The sequence below is a fragment of the Conger conger genome, unplaced genomic scaffold (genome assembly GCF_963514075.1).
Source record: "Conger conger unplaced genomic scaffold, fConCon1.1 SCAFFOLD_110, whole genome shotgun sequence".
Taxonomy (NCBI): domain Eukaryota; kingdom Metazoa; phylum Chordata; class Actinopteri; order Anguilliformes; family Congridae; genus Conger; species Conger conger.
This window is the reverse complement of record NW_026890234.1, coordinates 42,480-61,693: the sequence shown is the minus strand read 5'-3', so window position 1 is coordinate 61,693 and position 19,214 is coordinate 42,480. Positions and strand designations below refer to the sequence as shown.

At 53.9% G+C, this 19,214-nt stretch overlaps 1 protein-coding gene across 1 annotated transcript in view; it reads left to right on the top strand.

Moving 5' to 3' along the window:
• The window catches only part of zc3h3 (zinc finger CCCH-type containing 3), a 38,768-nt gene extending 21,321 nt beyond the window's left edge, over positions 1-17,447 (top strand). The window contains exons 5-9 of the mRNA XM_061230042.1: positions 477-546; positions 3,767-3,898; positions 10,503-10,666; positions 10,984-11,124; positions 16,720-17,447. Coding sequence (XP_061086026.1) covers positions 477-546; positions 3,767-3,898; positions 10,503-10,666; positions 10,984-11,124; positions 16,720-16,840 — 628 coding nt within the window. The 3' untranslated portion in view covers positions 16,841-17,447. The remainder of the gene's footprint in view (positions 1-476; positions 547-3,766; positions 3,899-10,502; positions 10,667-10,983; positions 11,125-16,719) is intronic.
• Positions 17,448-19,214: the final 1,767 nt, after the last annotated feature.

Here is a 19,214-nt window from a genome sequence, read left to right as displayed (position 1 = left end):
CAGTGAGGTGTGGCTGGGCTATAGACCAGCAGTAAGGTGTGGCTGGGCTATAGACCAGCAGTAAGGTGTGGCTGGGCTATAGACCTTAAGGTGTGGCTGGGCTATAGACCAGCAGTAAGGTGTGGCTGGGCTATAGACCAGCAGTAAGGTGTGGCTGGGCTATAGACCAGCAGTAAGGTGTGGCTGGGCTATAGACCAGCAGTGAGGTGTGGCTGGGCTATAGACCGGCAGTAAGGTGTGGCTGGGCTATAGACCAGCAGTGAGGTGTGGCTGGGCTATAGACCAGCAGTAAGGTGTGGCTGGGCTATAGACCAGCAGTAAGGTGTGGCTGGGCTATAGACAGCAGTAAGGTGTGGCTGGGCTATAGACCAGCAGTGAGGTGTGGCTGGGCTATAGACCAGCAGTAAGGTGTGGCTGGGCTATAGACCAGCAGTAAGGTGTGGCTGGGTTCTCACTGAGGCTCCTGGTTCCTGCAGGTTCCTCAGAGGCACCTGCAAGCAGACGGACGGCTCCTGCCCCTTCTCACACAAAGTGTCTAAAGAGAAGGTGAGTGATCTGTGAGTGTGTGTGTGTACATGTCTGTGTACGTGTGAGAGGGAGGGAGAGAGAGGGAGGGAGGGAGAGAGAGAGAGAGAGAGAGAGAGAGAGAGAGGGAGGGAGGGAGAGAAGGAGGGAGGGAGGGAGAGAAGGAGGGAGGGAGAGAGAGAAGGAGGGAGGGAGAGAGAAGGAGGGAGAGAGAGAGAGGGAGAGAGAGAGGGATGGAGAGAGGGAGAGAGGGAGGGAGGGGGAGAGTGAGAGGAGGGAGAGGGAGGAGGGGGAGAGTGAGAGGGAGGGAGGGAGGGAGAGAGAGAGAGAGAGAGAGGGAGGGAGGGAGAGAGAGGAGGGAGGGAGAGAGAGGGAGGGAGGGAGGGAGAGAGAGGGAGGGAGGGAGAGAGAGAAGGAGGGAGGGAGAGAGAAGGAAGGAGGGAGAGAGAAGGAAGGAGGGAGAGAGAGAGAGGGAGAGAGAGAGGGATGAGGGAGAGAGGGAGGGGAGAGTGAGAGGGAGGAGGAGAGAGGGAGGGAGGGGGAGAGTGAGAGGGAGGAGAGAGGGAGGGAGGGAGGGGGAGAGTGAGAGGGAGGGGAGGGAGGGGGGAGAGTGAGAGGGAGGGAGGGAGGAGGGGGGAGAGTGAGAGGGAGGGAGGGAGGGAGGGAGAGAGAGAGAGAGAGAGGGAGGGAGGGAGGGAGAGAGAGAAGGAGGGAGGGAGAGAGAGAAGGAGGAGGGAGACGAGAAGGAGGGAGGGAGAGAGAGAAGGAGGGAGAGAGAGAAGGAGGGAGAGAGAGAGGGATGGAGAGAGGGAGAGTGGGAGGGAGAGGGGGAGGGAGGGAGAGAGAGGGAGGGAGAGAGAGAGAAGGAGGGAGGGAGAGAGAAGGAGGGAGAGAGAGAAGGAGGGAGAGAGAGAGAGGGAGAGAGAGAGGGATGGAGAGAGGGAGAGAGAGAGGAGGGAGGGGGGAGAGTGAGGGAGGGAGAGAGGGAGGGAGGGGGAGAGTGAGAGGGAGGGAGGGAGGGAGGGAGGGGAGAGTGAGAGGGAGGGAGGGAGGGAGGGAGGGGGAGAGAGAGAGGGAGAGAGGGAGGGAGGGGGAGAGAGAGACAGAGACAGACTGGACTGTGGGCAGCGTGCATGATCAGATTGCAGCGTGCCTCTGGAAGGCGATAATGTAAAAGCGGGATATCCTACGGCACCTCCATCAGAGCGGGAGTTCCTGCGGGCACTGCCGTTTACCGCTTATGGTTTTTCAGAAGGCGCCGATGACACGGGCCCAGCGTGTGGACTGACGTGGGTGTCCCGGGGTGCCAGGGGTCGGTTCCAGGGCTCCTGCGTTGTGACGCTCAGCCTACGTTTTTGGGCCCGGGGCGGGTGAGGGGTCCGGTGTCGCATTCCGGGCGGCCCTGACAATCCCGACAGCTCTCTGGCAGCGCTACATTTGGGGGTGAGGGGGGTGGGGGGTCCATGTGGGATGCTACCCTGGTGCAGCTGTGCATGTAAGGGCATGGGGGGGTGGGGGGGTGGGTAACCCTACCTCCCTTCTGCTGCCCGAACCCACATCGCTTCACATCGCGCCCGGCCAGGGCCCCTCTCGGTACGTCTATAGTGACGCGCCGGGAGACGGCTCTGGCTGCCGCGGGCGCTGCTCGAACGCGCCCGGGGGGGGGGGGGTTACTGCGTACGTACCCCCCCCCCCCCCCCCGGCAGCGTCACCACGCTGTCATCCAGCGTTCATTTAGCTGGTCAGAGTGCTTCTCCCCCGGACGGTGAGTTCAAATGTTAAAGCACGACAGAAAGCGAGGAAGTTGTTAAGTACGAGGTGAAATTAGGCAATGGAAACAAGTAAACGGTGACACGATACATTAGGAGGCTGTGCGTTTGTCACTATGCGTGTCGTGTCTTGCCGCTGTGCGCGTGGTGTTCTGTGTTTTTCGTTCCCACCCGGAAGCCTGCCCAAGCCCCCCCCCCCCAGAGCGCAGTTGTCCATTTCGTTTAACACTCCTGAATCGGTGCCAGTTGCCCCGCTCCCCCCACCCTCTTCTTCTAACAACCCCAATTTAAGCCTGGCATGTGCGTTTGGGCTGGCAGGCTGGAGGGGTATTGCAGAAGACCGATTAGTCCCCCCTCTCACCCCCTCCCCCCCCCCCCGCTGAAACCGGACCCCCCCCCCGCGCTGCGCGGCTTGGCTGCTCTCCGCGCACATAAACACATCAGCCTCTCTGCTCCTGCGAGTGCCTGGGTAAATATTTCTGTAGCAGATAATTAGGCAGCAGCGATATGATCCGTTATGAGACGATACTGCGTTCACCCACACCCCCCCCCCCCCACACCCTCCCGCACCGCGTTCCCTGATACTGCCCTTATTTATACTTGGAGCAGATGGTGCGGGTGCGGGTGGGGGGGGGGGTTATGTGGTGAGGTGCCCTTAATTAGACTCACGTATTTAAAAAAAATAATATATATGTGTATTGCAATTAGCGCAATTAAAACACGGATTTGGTGATGGGTGTAATTACATTTGATGTACAACCAAAAAAACAAGCCCCTGAAGACAAAAATACCCCAGCCTCTCCCCCTCCCTCCCTCCCTCTCCCTCCCTCGCCCCTGCTCGCTCTCTCTCTCTCTCTCTCTCTCTCTCTCTCTCTCTCTCTCCCCCCATGTGTAATGGTCTGCATCCCAGCCCGACTGCCTCACTGCTCTGCCGGTGAGAGGCATGTGCTGGCGATGGGTGAAGGTGACTGACCTGAAAATATTCCCAGGAATACTTCCCTGCTTCCCAGGGACTCCCTGTTGCACAGGTCATAGTCCAGGTGCCTTCAGTCGGGGGGGGCTGGGGGGGGTGGGTGAGGGGTTCTGCTCCAGACCCACCAGAACATCACAGCGGGCAGGAGATCCCAACAGCAAGTGGAGGGATGAGGTTACAGATCCCAGGTGTGGACCCAGGTGTGGAGAGTGAGAGTGAGAGTGAGAGAGAGAGAGAGCGAGAGCGAGAGATAGAGGGAGAGAGAGAGAGACAGAGTGAGGGAGAGAGAGAGACAGAGAGAGAGAGGGAGAGTGAGGGAGAGAGAGAGACACAGAGAGAGAGTGTGAGAGAAGGAGAGAGAGAGAGGGTTTGTGTACGTTCAGTGCACATGCGCTGAACGGACCCCGTACCGAACGTCCACATGTTTATCCTGCAAACCCTGAATGTGTGAGCTGAGCGCAGCCCCCTGTGTGTGTGTGCTCCACCCCTTCCTCCTCAGATGCCCGTCTGCTCCTACTTCCTGAGAGGAATCTGCAGCAACAGCAGCTGCCCCTACAGCCACGTCTACGTGTCGCGCTCGGCGGCCGTCTGCCAGGACTTCGTCAGAGGGTACTGTCCCAAAGGAGAGAAGGTACATCCCGTCAGAGGGTACTGTCCCAAAGGGGTAAGGGATAAGGGTACCTCCCATCAGAGGGTACTGTCCCAAAGGGGAGAGCGTACATCCCGTCAGAGGGTACTGTCCCAAAGGGGAGAAGGTGCATCCCGTCAGAGGGTACTGTCCCAAAGGGGTAAGGGATAAGGGTACCTCCCATCAGAGGGTACTGTCCCAAAGGGGAGAGGGTACTTCCCGTCAGAGGGTTCTGTCCCAAAGGAGAGAAGGTACATCCCGTCAGAGGGTACTGTCCCAAAGGAGAGAAGGTACATCCCGTCAGAGGGTACTGTCCCAAAGGAGAGAAGGTACATCCCGTCAGAGGGTACTGTCCCAAAGGGGTGAGGGTCAGTCAGAGGGTACTGTCCCAAAGGGGAGAGGGTACTTCCCGTCAGAGGGTTCTGTCCCAAAGGAGAGAAGGTACATCCCGTCAGAGGGTACTGTCCCAAAGGGGAGAAGGTGCATCCCGTCAGAGGGTACTGTCCCAAAGGGGTAAGGGATAAGGGTACCTCCCATCAGGGGTACTGTCCCAAAGGGGTGAGGGTCGGTCAGAGGGTACTGTCCCAAAGGAGAGAAGGTACATCCCGTCAGAGGGTACTGTCCCAAAGGGGTAAGGGATAAGGGTACCTCCCATCAGGGGTACTGTCCCAAAGGAGAGAAGGTACATCCCGTTAGAGGGTACTGTCCCAAAGGGGTAAGGGATAAGGGTACCTCCCATCAGAGGGTACTGTCCCAAAGGAGTGAGGGTCGGTCAGAGGGTACTGTCCCAAAGGAGAGAGGGTACATCCCATCAGAGGGTACTGTCCCAAAGGAGAGAGGGTACATCCCATCAGAGGGTACTGTCCCAAAGGAGTGAGGGTCGGTGAGAGGGTACTGTCCCAAAGGAGTGAGGGTCGGTCAGAGGGTACTGTCCCAAAGGAGAGAGGGTACATCCCATCAGAGGGTACTGTCCCAAAGGAGAGAGGGTACATCCCATCAGAGGGTACTGTCCCAAAGGAGTGAGGGTCGGTGAGAGGGTACTGTCCCAAAGGAGTGAGGGTTGGTGAGAGGGTACTCTCCCAAAGGGGTGAGGGTCGGTGAGAGGGTACTGTCCCAAAGGGGTGAGGGTCGGTGAGAGGGTACTGTCCCAAAGGAGTGAGGGTTGGTGAGAGGGTACTCTCCCAAAGGGGTGAGGGTTGGTGAGAGGGTACTCTCCCAAAGGGGTGAGGGTCGGTGAGAGGGTACTGTCCCAAAGGAGTGAGGGTCGGTGAGAGGGTACTGTCCCAAAGGAGTGAGGGTCGGTGAGAGGGTACTGTCCCAAAGGGGTGAGGGTCGGTGAGAGGGTACTGTCCCAAAGGGGTGAGGGTCGGTCAGAGGGTACTGTCCCAAAGGGGTGAGGGTACATCCCATCAGAGGGTACTGTCCCAAAGGAGTGAGGGTCGGTGAGAGGGTACTGTCCCAAAGGGGTGAGGGTCGGTCAGAGGGTACTGTCCCAAAGGGGTGAGGGTCGGTCAGAGGGTACTCTCCCAAAGGGGTGAGGGTACCCCCCATCAGGGGGGTATCTGGCAGTCACGAGGCAATGTGACAGTGCTGATGCGTGGGAGCGGCGATGGAGGCCGACAGAGTCTACACGATGGCCTGTCTCTGCGGACCAGCCGTGACGTGCCCGTGATTTACATCTCCTCCTCCCGAACGGGGGACGCCTCAGCCGGGCCTCGTTATTCAGGCTGTTCTCCTTCAGGACCGGTGTAATGAGTCGGGTAATTTCACCCGCTAGCGTTCTCTTTCCGGGCTTATCTCTCGGGATTTAGGGGCCTTAAACGCTGTGGACCTTTCAGGACTTCAAATAACGCACCCAAGCTTTATTATTCTGTGGAGCCATCTCTTTACAGTGTATATCAGTACGCTTCACTTACTGTAAAAATTAGATTTATTTATATTTTGTTTCATTCGCATTATTCAAACGTACATTTAGTATACGTTTGAAATATGTTGAGAGAGTGTTAATAGTAGACCATGGTGCCTTTCCTCTCTTTTTCAGTCCAGATGTGTCACTCATGATTTGCTTTACGGAGTAAATGGCAATTGCTTTTCCTTCAAGAGCAGAATCGTTACTTTGCCAGGGCCCGGTTCCGACAGTGTTGCTCAAGCAAAGCCCAGTTGTCCACTGTGACCCACAAATCAAGGTCAGCAAGTGAGGCCGGAACTGTACTGACAGAGAACCGGGCCCTGGCAAAAGGAGTGATTTACGAACGTTTGAAACTTTATCGCGGTGCCTTGATGCCGGCATCGGTCCGACGCGGTTGCACGCCGAGGCCCGGGGTTCGCGTCGCGGTCCTGCCAGAGCCGAGTTTGGCCGGGTCAGGTAGGATCGCCGTGTAGATGGCTGCTCCCTGATCGCCTCAGAATCACGGTCACGGGCCGGAACGGTGCGGCTTGGGGAAGGTGTGTCGTTCTACAGATCCCTAGATCTCACCGGGTCTACGGATCACTAGATCTCACCGGGTCTATGGATCACTAGATTTAACCGGGCCGCCGAGGGATGAGGATGCAGGTGGTGTATCCGTTAACATGGGTGACTGGAATAGAGAGGGTGCAATTGCCAACCCAATTGGGAGAAAATGGGGGAAAAAAATCTGAAACAAATTTTCAAAAATATTACATAAAATCAATAAAAAATAGAAAACAAACTGAATCCTGTATCTCCGGCACCATGGACACGTGGCGGTCCACGGTGGAGCGCTGCCTGTGTGAGAGATGAGCCTTCCCTGCCTCCGTGTCAGTGTCTGATGACTCTTGCCTGTCTGATCCGCTTCACCCATCTCCAAAGCCATTTCCTTATTCTGAATCTCATTCCCTCTCCTTTTTCCTCTGTCATTTTTCCTTTCTCTGTGTGTCTCTCGCACTCTCCCCCCTCCTCTCTCTCTCTCTCTCTCTCTCTCTCTCCCACGCACGCAAACCCCTCTGCTTTTGTTTTTCTAAGTTGCATTCTCTCTCTGTCAGGGAATATTTAAATATTCGGGCGGAAAATGAGACCGGTATAAAACAAGAGATATTAATATTTATTCTATTAGCGAAAGTGCTTAGTCTCATTTTTTGGTGTGGCACAGAAGCACTGTCCCAGATATGATGGATAGCAGCCTGTAATTATATATTGGGAAAAGTGCTGATGGAGGCGGTCCTGGCAGGGGGGGCCGGGCTTTCGGGGGTTAACTCCCTCTCCTCTCCGGGTGATGCACAAACTGCTGACTCTCCCTCCCTGACACGCCGCCACCGGCCCTAATAGGCCCCAGAGATTCCTCACCATTCCTTAAATCAAGTGGAAAATTGTTAACTTGGTCTCGTATAAAGATGTTTCATCCTTTCTTCCTTTTTGTGAGTGTGTGTGTGTGCCCGTGTGTGAGTGCGCGCAAGCGTGTCTGCGTGCGTGCGTGCGTGCGCGTGCGTGTGTGTGTGTGTGTGTGAGAGTGTTTATGGGTGTGTGCACGTGTGTGTATGTATTGGGGTGTGTGGATATGTGCTTATGTGTTTATATGGGTACTTGTGTGTGTGTGTGTCTGTCTGTCTGTCTGTCTGTCTGTCTGTGTGTGTGTGTGTGTGTGTGTGTGTGTGTGTGTGTGTGTGTGTGTGTGTGTGTGTGTGTGTGTGTGTGTGTGTGTGTGTGTGTGTGTGTGAGAGTGTGTGAGTGTGTGAGTGTGCACCCTGCCAAACACTTAGAACCACACCGCTCCTGCATTAAGTTGTGGGACCCCCCCACCTCCTCCCCCGCCCCCTCCCTTGCCTGATATTTAACACTGTCCTCAGAATGCCTTGCAGAAATGGAATATCCTGGCATATATTGTAAAATGTAGATGTACGTTTTTTTGGAAACGATATTGGTGAATATATTTCACAGCAATCGTGTTCAAAAGTGTTATATCAATATCTGAAAGTGGCAATAATGTGGATATTTGCTCATATATTTTGAAGCACTGCAATATATTTTCTGACCTGGATAATTTATTGTATTTCAGAGTACTGCAGTGTTTCAGTTCAGCACCACTCCCACTCAGGTCATCTGTCCCTCTGAGGCCTAGTTACCTCCAGCACCATTCTCACAATCTGTCCCTCTGAGGCCTAGTTACCTCCAGCTCCATTCTCACAATCTGTCCCTCTGAGGCCTAGTTACCTCCAGCTCCATTCTCACAATCTGTCCCTCTGAGGCCTAGTTACCTCCAGCTCCATTCTCACAATCTGTCCCTCTGAGGCCTAGTTACCTCCAGCTCCATTCTCACAATCTGTCCCTCTGAGGCCTAGTTACCTCCAGCTCCATTCTCACAATCTGTCCCTCTGAGGCCTAGTTACCTCCAGCTCCATTCTCACAATCTGTTCCTCTGAGGCCTAGTTACCTCCAGCTCCATTCTCACAATCTGTTCCTCTGAGGCCTAGTTACCTCCAGCTCCATTCTCACAATCTGTTCCTCTGAGGCCTAGTTACCTCCAGCTCCATTCTCACAATCTGTGTCTCTGAGGCCTGGTTACCTCCAGCTCCATTCTCACAATCTGTCCCTCTGAGGCCTAGTTACCTCCAGCTCCATTCTCACAATCTGTCCCTCTGAGGCCTAGTTACCTCCAGCTCCATTCTCACAATCTGACACTCACAAGGGGCCCGGTCCTGCCTTCAAACGGCAAAATAAAATGAAAACCTGGGGGAGCGCAAGAGTTGGGAGCGGCGGTTCTGATTCTCACACAGCCCTACAGCTGCAGGCTGTACACCTTCACACCAGCTGTCAATCATCACACACCGCAGAGCACCTGTCAATCAGCACACACAGCAGAGCCGCCATTGGTTGGGGCGGAAGTTCGATCTGAACGATGCGTCTTGTGTTTTTTTGCGGGTTCCGTTCCGCTTTTATCGAATTTGAGGCGAACTCGATCGGCGTCGTTCCCCTGGCGGGGATGTGGGCCCTTCGGCCTCACCCTGGCCGGTAACCGTGGTTACGCAGCTCGATGGGAGGGCAAAGGTCGCCCTGAAGCGTCCCGGGGGGATTAGATTAATGTGCTCGCCTGATGTGGCCTCTAGACGCCATGGCTGATGGGAGTCCCTGGTGGGATATGGGGTGCTGCTGGTCCAGGGGTGGGTGGGGGGGTCGTGCTGCTCCCGGGAACGTGATACCACCCCCCACCCCACCGCCACCCACTCTATTTCAGGACCTCCGCCTACCCCGCCCTCTCCTGCCTCATAGTGGGTATAATTAGATGACAGGTGGGGAGGATTGAATCTCCCAAAGAATGAAGTTACTAATTCACACAAATATAACACACTTTCTCTCACACTGACTCTAATTCACACAAATATAACACACTTTAACTCACACTGACTCTAATTCACACAAATATAACACACTTTCTCTCACACTGACTCTTAATTCACACCAATGTAACACACTTACTCTCACACTAACTCTAATTCACACATATATAACACCCTTTCTCTCTCACGAACAACAATATAACATATTTGCGTGATATAATATAGTATCTAAGTGACTTTGACCATGGAAAATTATTATTGGTGCCAGACAGGGTGGCTTGAGTATCTCGGAAACTGCTGATCTTCTGGGATTTTCACACTAGTCTCTAGAGTTTGCAGAGAATTGTCTGGAAAAACAAAAAAATTCCAGTGAGCAGCAGTTCTGCAGACAGAAACACCTTGTTAATGAGAGACGTCTGAGGAAAATGAGAACACAAATAACGACACATTACAACAGTGGCATGCAGAAGAGCATCTGTGAACACACAACGCGGCAAACCTGTTAAATGAATATGCTACAGCAGCAGAAGACTAATAAGTAAAAAAAAAAATTTTTTTTAATAATAATTAATACCTAATAAAGTGTGTGTGTGTGTGCGCGCGAATGTGTATGCACGTGTGTGTGTGTGCGCGTGCGCGTGTGTGTGTGCGCGTGTGTGCATGCACGTGTGTGTGTGTGTGTGTGCGCGTACGTGCGTGTGTGTGCGCGTGTGTGAGTGAGTGTGTGTGTGTGTGTGTGTGCGCGTGTGTGCCTGTGCATGTGTATGTGTGTGTGTGTGCGCGTGCGCGCGAATGTGTATGCACGTGTGTGCGAATGTGTATGCACGTGTGTGTGTGTGTGTGCGTGTGTGAGTGTGTGTGTGTGTGTGTGTGTGTGTGTGTGTGTGCGCGTGCTTGCGTGCGTGCGTGCGTGTGTGTGTGCGCGTGTGTGTGTGTGTGTGTGCGCGTGCGTGCGTGTGTGTGTGTGTGCGTGTGCGTGCGTGTGTGTGTGCGCGCGTGTGTGTGTGTGTGTGTGTGCGCGCGTGTGTGTGCGCGTGTGTGAGTGTGTGTGTGTGTGTGTGTGTGAGTGTGTGTGAGTGTGTGTGCGCGCGCGTGTGTGTGTGTGTGTGTGTGTGTGTGTGTGTGTGTGTGTGTGTGTGTGTGTGCGCGTGTGTGAGTGTGTGTGTGTGTGTGTGTTGTGTGCGCGCGCGCGTGCGTGCGTGTGAGTGTGTGTGTGCGTGTGAGTGTGTGTGTGCGTGTGAGTGTGTGTATATGTGTGTGTATATGTAGAGAGTGAGAGAGTGAGACATGCTGACTCTCTCCTGGTCCTCTGCAGTGTAAGCAGAAACACACCCTGCTGTGTCCGGACTTCTCCAGCAGTGGGGTCTGTCCTCGCGGCTCCCAGTGTAAACTCCAGCACCGGCAGCGACCCAAACGCTCCAGACCCAGCCCGACCACCAGCACCCCCAAACGCCCCCGCGGCCCAGAGCCCCCCCCCAGGTGAGCCCCCCCCCCCTCCACCCAAACCCTACCCTGAACCCTTACCAAACCCTACCCTGAACCCCCAAACCACAAACCAGGACTTTACTCTGCCTTTACCGAAAAACTTATTTCTGGGTTTCCTTCTAGGTACCAGCTCATACGAATATTCTAATTGATTGATATATTGATTGACCCTTCTGGAGTGTGCAGATGAAGCAGTGAAATGTGTTTTGTGTTTGACGGTCGCAATGTGATCGCTTTGTTTCTTAGATGAATACATTTTTTAATGAATATTTTTAATTGGGGTTTTTTTTTTTTTTTAAACGCCGCTCCAGATCAGAAGGGGCGGAGTCCGCGGGTGAAGCCCCGCCCTCCTCCGGGCACGAGACGCTCCCGTCCTTCATCTCCCTGCCCAGCTCCCCGCAGCGGGAGGAGGGCCCCGCCCGCGCCCGGCCCCCCGGGGCCCGAGGGCCCAGGTCAGTCGCGTAGCGTCACGGTGACAAACTCGGTGCTGGTAATAACACAACTTTCAGTGTTAATAACACAGATGTCAATGCGAGCAGTAACAACTCTGTGTTATTAATAACATAACTTTTGGTGTTTATTCAGTGTTACAGCGGTAATGGTTAGGGGTGTTACAGTGGTAATGGTTAGGGGTGTTACAGCGGTAATGGTTAGGGGTGTTACAGTGGTAATGGTTAGCGGTGTTACAGTGGTAATGGTTAGGGGTGTTACAGTGGTAATGGTTAGGGGTGTTACAGTGGTAATGGTTAGCGGTGTTACAGTGGTAATGGTTAGCGGTGTTACAGTGGTAATGGTTAGCGGTGTTACAGCGGTAATGGTTAGGGGTAACGGTAGTGTAATGGGGCGCTCGGGGCTCCGTGCTGTCCTGTTTGTAGTGGTGTTTGTTGTTTGTAGCAGGGGGTGAGTGACGGGGGGTAATAATCATTAGGGTGGGCAATAACACTTTGGATTAGCGTGAAGGAGGGGCACAGCTGAGCTGTTCGCTGACAGAGTGACGGACAGGAGATTAGAGCAGCCCAAACCCCTCAAGATGGATGCTGTTCCACACCTCCCCCCCACCCCACCGCACCCCACCCCACCGCACCCCACCCCACACCGTGACATGCAACTCGATAAACTGACACAGCCCCCACCTGACTTTCCACCAGCTCATTGCCCTATTAACCCTTCCTTCTCTCCTTCCTCTGTCTCATTCCCCCTCTCTCCCCGTCTCTCTCCCTCTCTCTCCCCCTGTCCTTCCGTTCCTCCACCACCCCCTCCTCCTACGTACGCTGCTACGACCTTTCACCCCTCACCTGCTCCCCGATACACACATTACTAAGACTGTGTGTGTGTCTGTCTGTGTGTGTGTGTGTATGTATGTATGTCTGTGCGTCTGTATGCTTGTGTGTACGTGTGTGTGTACATGTGTGTGTGTGTGTGTTTATGTGTGTTTATGTGTGTTTGTGTGTATGTATGTATGTGTGTGTGTGTATGTATGCATATGCGTGTGTATGTGTGTGTGTGTGTGTGTGTGTATGTGTATCTTTATGTGTGTGTGTGTGTGTGTATGTATGTATGTGTGTGTGTATGTGTGTGTGTGTGTGTGTGTGTATGTATGTATGTGTGTGTGTGTGTGTGTGTATGTATGCATATGCGTGTGTATGTGTGTGTGTGTGTGTGTATGTGTATCTTTATGTGTGTGTGTGTGTGTGTGTGTGTGTGTATGCACACTTGCACTGCCCCAGCAGACATGCATCTGCCCCAATGTAAAGGAAACGGTCCCTACCTGCCCCAGGGGCAGATAAAACAGCCCCGACCTGCCCCAGGGTAATCAGACCCCACTGATTCTCTTTCTCAGAAAGCTGTGGGCAGGGGTCCCGTGTGCACCCCCGGGGGGCTGTGCTTATTTTGGGACAGGGGGGTGGCACATGCCCCTCTCTGGGGGTACATGTGTGTGGTTATATTTAAAATGGCTGCCCCAACTCATGGCCTTTAGGGCGGGGTTTATTTTTATAAGGGGCCCTGCGACCAGGAGATACCACCCCCCATGTCTACAGCCCCCCCCCCCCCCCCCCCCGCCTACACTCTCCCCCCCCCCCCGCCTACACCCCCCCACCCTGCCTACACTCTCCCCCCATGTATACCCCCCCCCACCCTGCCTACACCCCCCCACCCTGCCTACACTCCCCCACCCTCCCCCTGCCTACACCCCCCCCCCCGCCTACACCCTCCCCGCCTACACCCCCCCAGCCTGCTTACACTCCCCCACCCCCCCGCCTACACCCCCCACCCCGCCTACACCCCCCCTGCCTACACCCCCCCACCCTGCCTACACTTTCCCCCCATGTCTACACCCCCCCCACCCTGCCTACACCCCCCCACCCTGCCTACACTCCCCCCCGCCTACACCCCCCCACCCTGCCTACACTCCCCCCCGCCTACACCCCCCCACCCTGCCTACACTCCCCCCCGCCTACACCCCCCCACCCTGCCTACACTCCCTCCCCGCCTACACCCCCCCAGCCTGCCTACACTCCCCCACCCCCCCGCCTACACCCCCCACCCCGCCTACACCCCCCCTGCCTACACCCCCCCACCCTGCCTACACTCTCCCCCCATGTCTGCACCCCCCCCCACCCTGCCTACACTCTCCCCCCATGTCTACACCCCCCCCCCACCCTGCCTACACCCCCCCACCCTGCCTACACTCCCCCCCACCCTGCCTACACCCCCCCGCCTACACCCCCCCACCCTGCCTACACTCCCCCCATGTCTACACCCCCCCCCACCCTGCCTACACCCCCCCACCCTGCCTACACTCCCCCCCCACCCTGCCTACACCCCCCCGCCTACACCCCCCCACCCTGCCTACACCCCCCTACCCCCCCGCCTACACCCCCCCACCCTGCCTACACTCCCCCCCCCCCCCCCCCCACCTACACCCCCCCCAGCCTGCCTACACTCCCCCACCCCCCCGCCTACACCCCCCCACCCTGCCTACACTCTCTCCCCCCAATTATTTTTTTTACATTATTAGTAGTAGTGGTAGTCGCGGTCAATAATAATAACAATAATAGTAGTTTTGTTGTTGTCATTATTGTTGTTATTGTTTTCCACATTATGTAGACACGCTTATGTACTGGCACAGTTGTTGTGCAGCAGTCGTCGTGGTAACACCTGTAACAGTCGTTTGTGGTAACAAGTGTAACAGTCGTCATGGTAACGTATGTAACAGTCATCATGGTAACGTGTGTAACAGTCGTTTGTGGTAACGTGTTTAACAGTCATTGTGGTCATGTATGTAACAGTCGTTTGTGGAAACGCATGTAACAGTCGTTTGTGGTACTGTGTGTAACAGTCAATGTGGTAACGTGTGTAACGGTCATCATGGTAATGTGTGTAACAGTCGTTTGTGGTAACGTATGTAGCAGTCATCATGGTAACGTGTGTAACAGACGTTTGTGGTAACGTGTGTAACAGTTGTCGTGGTAACGTGTGCAACAGTTGTCGTGGTAACATGTGTAACAGTCGTTTGTGGGTAACGTGTGTAACAGTCATTTGTGGTAACGTGTGTAACAGTCAACGTGGTAACGTGTGTAACGGTCATTGTGGTAACGTGTGTAACAGTCGTTTGTGGTAACGCGTGTAACAGTTGTCGTGCTAACGCAGTGCAGGCGTGAGCTCACAGGTGCGGTTGGTGCAGGGCATGCAGGCGCTGATGCGCTCAGATGAACATGTGCTGGGCGATGTGGCGACCGTGCGGAATGGTGGCCGGGATGAATCTTCCGGAAGCATCGCCAGCCCAGCTGTTCCCAAACGTCCCACGGGGGTGGAAGACTGTGTCTGCTTAGCCCAGCTAACGCTGAACCTTCTCACAACCGTCGTGCCGCAGAGTAGTGGCAATGCTACTACATTCACAAAACACTGAAGTAACGTTGTGAGGACGTTCAGTGTTAGCTGGGTTAAGGGACTGCGTGTGTCGGTTTCTGTTTGTTCATCAGCAGATAAAGTTGTTTTGTAAAACTGTGTAATAAAACTTTTTCATTAAGAGCTCATTCAGTGGGGGAAAAAACGTATATCTAGTATATGGCTGGATCAATGTTGGATGTGATAATGATGTTGTTTTCATGTAAAACACAGAGTATTTGCAGTATATCAGAGAGCTCGATGCTTTGTTTCAGAGAAAGCACCGTATTGCGATATACACTCACCGAGCACTTTATTAGGTATTTATTTGACTAATTTTTTAGACTTCTACTGCTGTAGCATATCCACTGAGAGTTATGACGTGTTGTGTGTTCAGAGATGCTCCTCTGCATACCACTGTTGTCATGTGAGGTTATTTTTTATTTCATTAACAGACGTTTCTGTAGACTGCAGTCTGACCAGTCTGAGTAACTCTAGAGATTGTTGTGTGAAAATCAGCAGTTTCTGAGATACTCAAACCACCCTGTCTGCCACCAACAATCATTCCACAGATCACATTTTTTGCCCATTCTGATGGTTGATGTGAACATTAACTTAAGCTCCTGACCCTTATCTACATGATTGCATTCGTTGCACTGCTGCCACAAAATTGGCCGATTAGATAATCGCGTGAATAAGTAGGTGTGATGAAGTAGAAATGTTCCTAATAAAGTGCTCGGTGAGTGTTAGCTGCAGATTCTCTCCATGGTGCCCGTAAGAAAGAGTGGCTGAGCCCTCTTGAGTGGATTAATAATGTAATAATGTAATTAATTTTTTCCATGACACATACACCAGCTAGCATAGCATAGCTGCAAGCACACTCTTCATGTGCACGCTCTTCATGTGCACACTCTTCATGTGCACGCTCTTCATGTGCACGCTCTTCATGTGCACGCTCTTCATGTGCACGCTCAAAAACACTCTGATCTGGTGTGCCCTCTGCAGAGTGCCGTGACCGAGTTACAGTCCTGTAGTACAGAGGTGGATGTTCTGTGAGGTAGCACAGCACCAGTGCTGTAGTACAGAGGTGGATGTTCTGTGAGGTAACACAGCACCAGTGCTGTAGTACAGAGGTGGATGTTCTGTGAGGTAACACAGCACCAGTGCTGTAGTACAGAGGTGGATGTTCTGTGAGGTAGCACAGCACCAGTGCTGTAGTACAGAGGTGGATGTTCTGTGAGGTAACACAGCACCAGTGCTGTAGTACAGAGGTGGATGTTCTGTGAGGTAACACAGCACCAGTGCTGTAGTACAGAGGTGGATGTTCTGTGAGGTAACACAGCACCAGTGCTGTAGTACAGAGGTGGATGTTCTGTGAGGTAACACAGCACCAGTGCTGTAGTACAGAGGTGGATGTTCTGTGAGGTAACACAGCACCAGTGCTGTAGTACAGAGGTGGATGTTCTGTGAGGTAACACAGCACCAGTGCTGTAGTACAGAGGTGGATGTTCTGTGAGGTAACACAGCACCAGTGCTGTAGTACAGAGGTGGATGTTCTGTGAGGTAACACAGCACCAGTGCTGTAGTACAGAGGTGGATGTTCTGTGAGGTAGCACAGCACCAGTGCTGTAGTACAGAGGTGGATGTTCTGTGAGGTAACACAGCACCAGTGCTGTAGTACAGAGGTGGATGTTCTGTGAGGTAGCACAGCACCCGTGCTGTAGTACAGAGGTGGATGTTCTGTGAGGTAGCACAGCACCAGTGCTGTAGTACAGAGGTGGATGTTCTGTAAGGTAACACAGCACCAGTGCTGTAGTACAGAGGTGGATGTTCTGTGAGGTAGCACAGCACCAGTGCTGTAGTACAGAGGTGGATGTTCTGTGAGGTAGCACAGCACCAGTGCTGTAGTACAGAGGTGGATGTTCTGTGAGGTAACACAGCACCAGTGCTGTAGTACAGAGGTGGATGTTCTGTGAGGTAGCACAGCACCAGTGCTGTAGTACAGAGGTGGATGTTCTGTGAGGTAGCACAGCACCAGTGCTGTAGTACAGAGGTGGATGTTCTGTAAGGTAACACAGCACCAGTGCTGTAGTACAGAGGTGGATGTTCTGTAAGGTTTGTGCTGAAAGGTGGAACCTTCTCTCTGTTCTGCGTTTCAGAGAAGCCACTCCAGATCAAACCACGCTTCTGAGAGCTCTGGAACCCCCCCCCCTCCGGAACCCTGGAGCTGCACAAGTTCTGCCAGGCTGCGGGCTCCTCCTGAACACTGCCAGAACCTGAACACACGGCCAAGAACCTGAACACACGGCCAAGAACCTGAACACACGGCCAAGAACCTGAAAATAAGGCCAAGAACCTGACTACACACCCAGAACCTGAACACACGGCCAAGAACCTGAACACACGGCCAAGAACCTGAACACACGGCCAAGAACCTGAACACACGGCCAAGAACCTGAACACACGGCCAAGAACCTGAACACACGGCCAAGAACCTGACTACACACTGCCAAGAACCTGAAAACAAGGCCAAGAACCTGACTACACACCCAGAACCTGACTACACACCCCAGAACCTGACCACACACCCAGAACCTGACCACACACCCCAGAACCTGAACCCACGTTGCGTGGATACAATGGAGAGCCTGAAACCATGTGCTGTCTGTCTCCTGACGCAGCTGTTCTTTCTTTTACTCTGTTTCGTTGCACCCAGGGTACCAGAGCCATGCAGGGTTTACCGCCGTTCATTTCAGCCTCGACTCATCCCACACGCTTCACCCGCTGACCGCTTTCACCTGCACCTTCACCGGAAATGTATTTTCAATTATTTGTGTAAAGTGTTGCGTGTGTGTGTGCGCTCCTGAATAAATGTGCTTTTTAAAAACACGTGCGGCGCGTCTGCTCTGTGTGTGTGTGGAGCCTTGGGCAGCCTGAGGTCTGAGCAGCCTGAGCAGCCTGAGGTCTGAGCAGCCTGTGGTCTGAGCAGCCTGAGGTGTGAGCAGCCTGAGGTCTGAGGTGTGAGCAGCCTGAGGTCTGAGCAGCCTGAGCAGCCTGAGGTCTGAGCAGCCTGAGGTCTGAGGTGTGAGCAGCCTGAGGTCTGAGCAGCCTGAGCAGCCTGAGGTGTGAGCAGCCTGAGGTCTGAGCAGCCTGAGCAGCCTGAGGTGTGAGCAGCCTGAGGTCTGAGCAGCCTGAGCAGCCTGAGGTGTGAGCAGCCTGAGGTCTGAGGAACGCTAATGAAGACAGCGACCGCGTCAGGCCAGCCTCCGCGGGGCGGGGGGCAGGGGGGGGCGGGGGGGGGGGGCGGTGGTGACAGGACTGAGTGACATACGAGCAGGCACATTTTGGGAATGACGTCATTCACGGCTAAATGTGCCACTGAGGCGGGGGGGTGGGGTGGGGCGGGGCGGGGCTGAAATGAATATATTCTCATGACGGGGGAAAGATACTGCGACCCTTACGAAGGCCTGCGACCTGGACCAGCCCGTCACTCACAGACCGGCTCTGAAAAAGCACATTGCTGTGAAACGTGTGCACACCTGCTAATGCACATATTTCATCAGCCAATCGTGTGGCAGCGACTACACGTGTAAAAGCACGCAGGCGTGGTCAAGAAGTTCGGCTGTTGTTCAGGCCAAGTGTCACAATGGGGATGAAATGTGATTTAAGTGACTTTGACCGTGGGATGATTGTCGGTGCCAGACTGGGTGGTTTGAGTATCTCAGACACTGTTGGGATTTTCTCACACAGCAGTCTCTAGAGTTTGCAGAGAACGGTGCAGAAACCAAAAACGAATACAGTGAGCAGCAGGGCAGCAGACGGAATGAGAGACGTCAGAGGAGAAGGGCCAGACTGGTCAAAGCTGACAGGAAGGTGACAGTAACGCAGATAACCACACATTACAACAGTGGCATACAGAAAAGCATCTCTGAACACGCAATGCCTCAAACCTCTAAGTGGATAGGCTACAGCAGTAGAAGTCTAAAAAATAAGTAATAAATACCTAATAAAGTGCTCACTGAGTGTTTACTGTCATAAGGGACCGTGCTTGGGCTCTGCTGGTCAGATTAGAGGCGGAAAGCTCTAGAAGGATTTTTCTCTTGGTCTAATAGGAAACCAGCTCTACTGATCAGAGATTTGTGTGTGACTGAACACCGTCGCGTGTGTGTGCGTGTGAGTGTGCGTGTGAGTGTGTGTGTGTGCGTGTCTGTGCGTGTGAGTGTGGGTTGGTTGGCTTTATTGAACACATTGTTTTGTGTGTGAGGCTTGCTGTTTCTCTTGTTCTGTGGTGGTGGGTGTTTAGCTGATGCATTCTGGGACAGCGTCACTGTGGGGGGTTTGGTGGTGCTGCCTGGGACGTCTGTGATCTGGCAACCTCCCCACCACACACACTCACACACACACTCTCTCTCACACACACACACAAACACACACACTCACACACACACACACACACACTGCCAACACCACTGGCTCTGCCAAAATCCACCACACACACACACACACACCGACAACACCACTGGCTCTGCCAAAATCCACCACACACACACACACACACACACACACACACCGACAACCCCACTGGCTCTGCCAAAATCCACCACTCAAACACACTGCCAACACCACTGGCCCTGCCAAACTCCACCACACACAC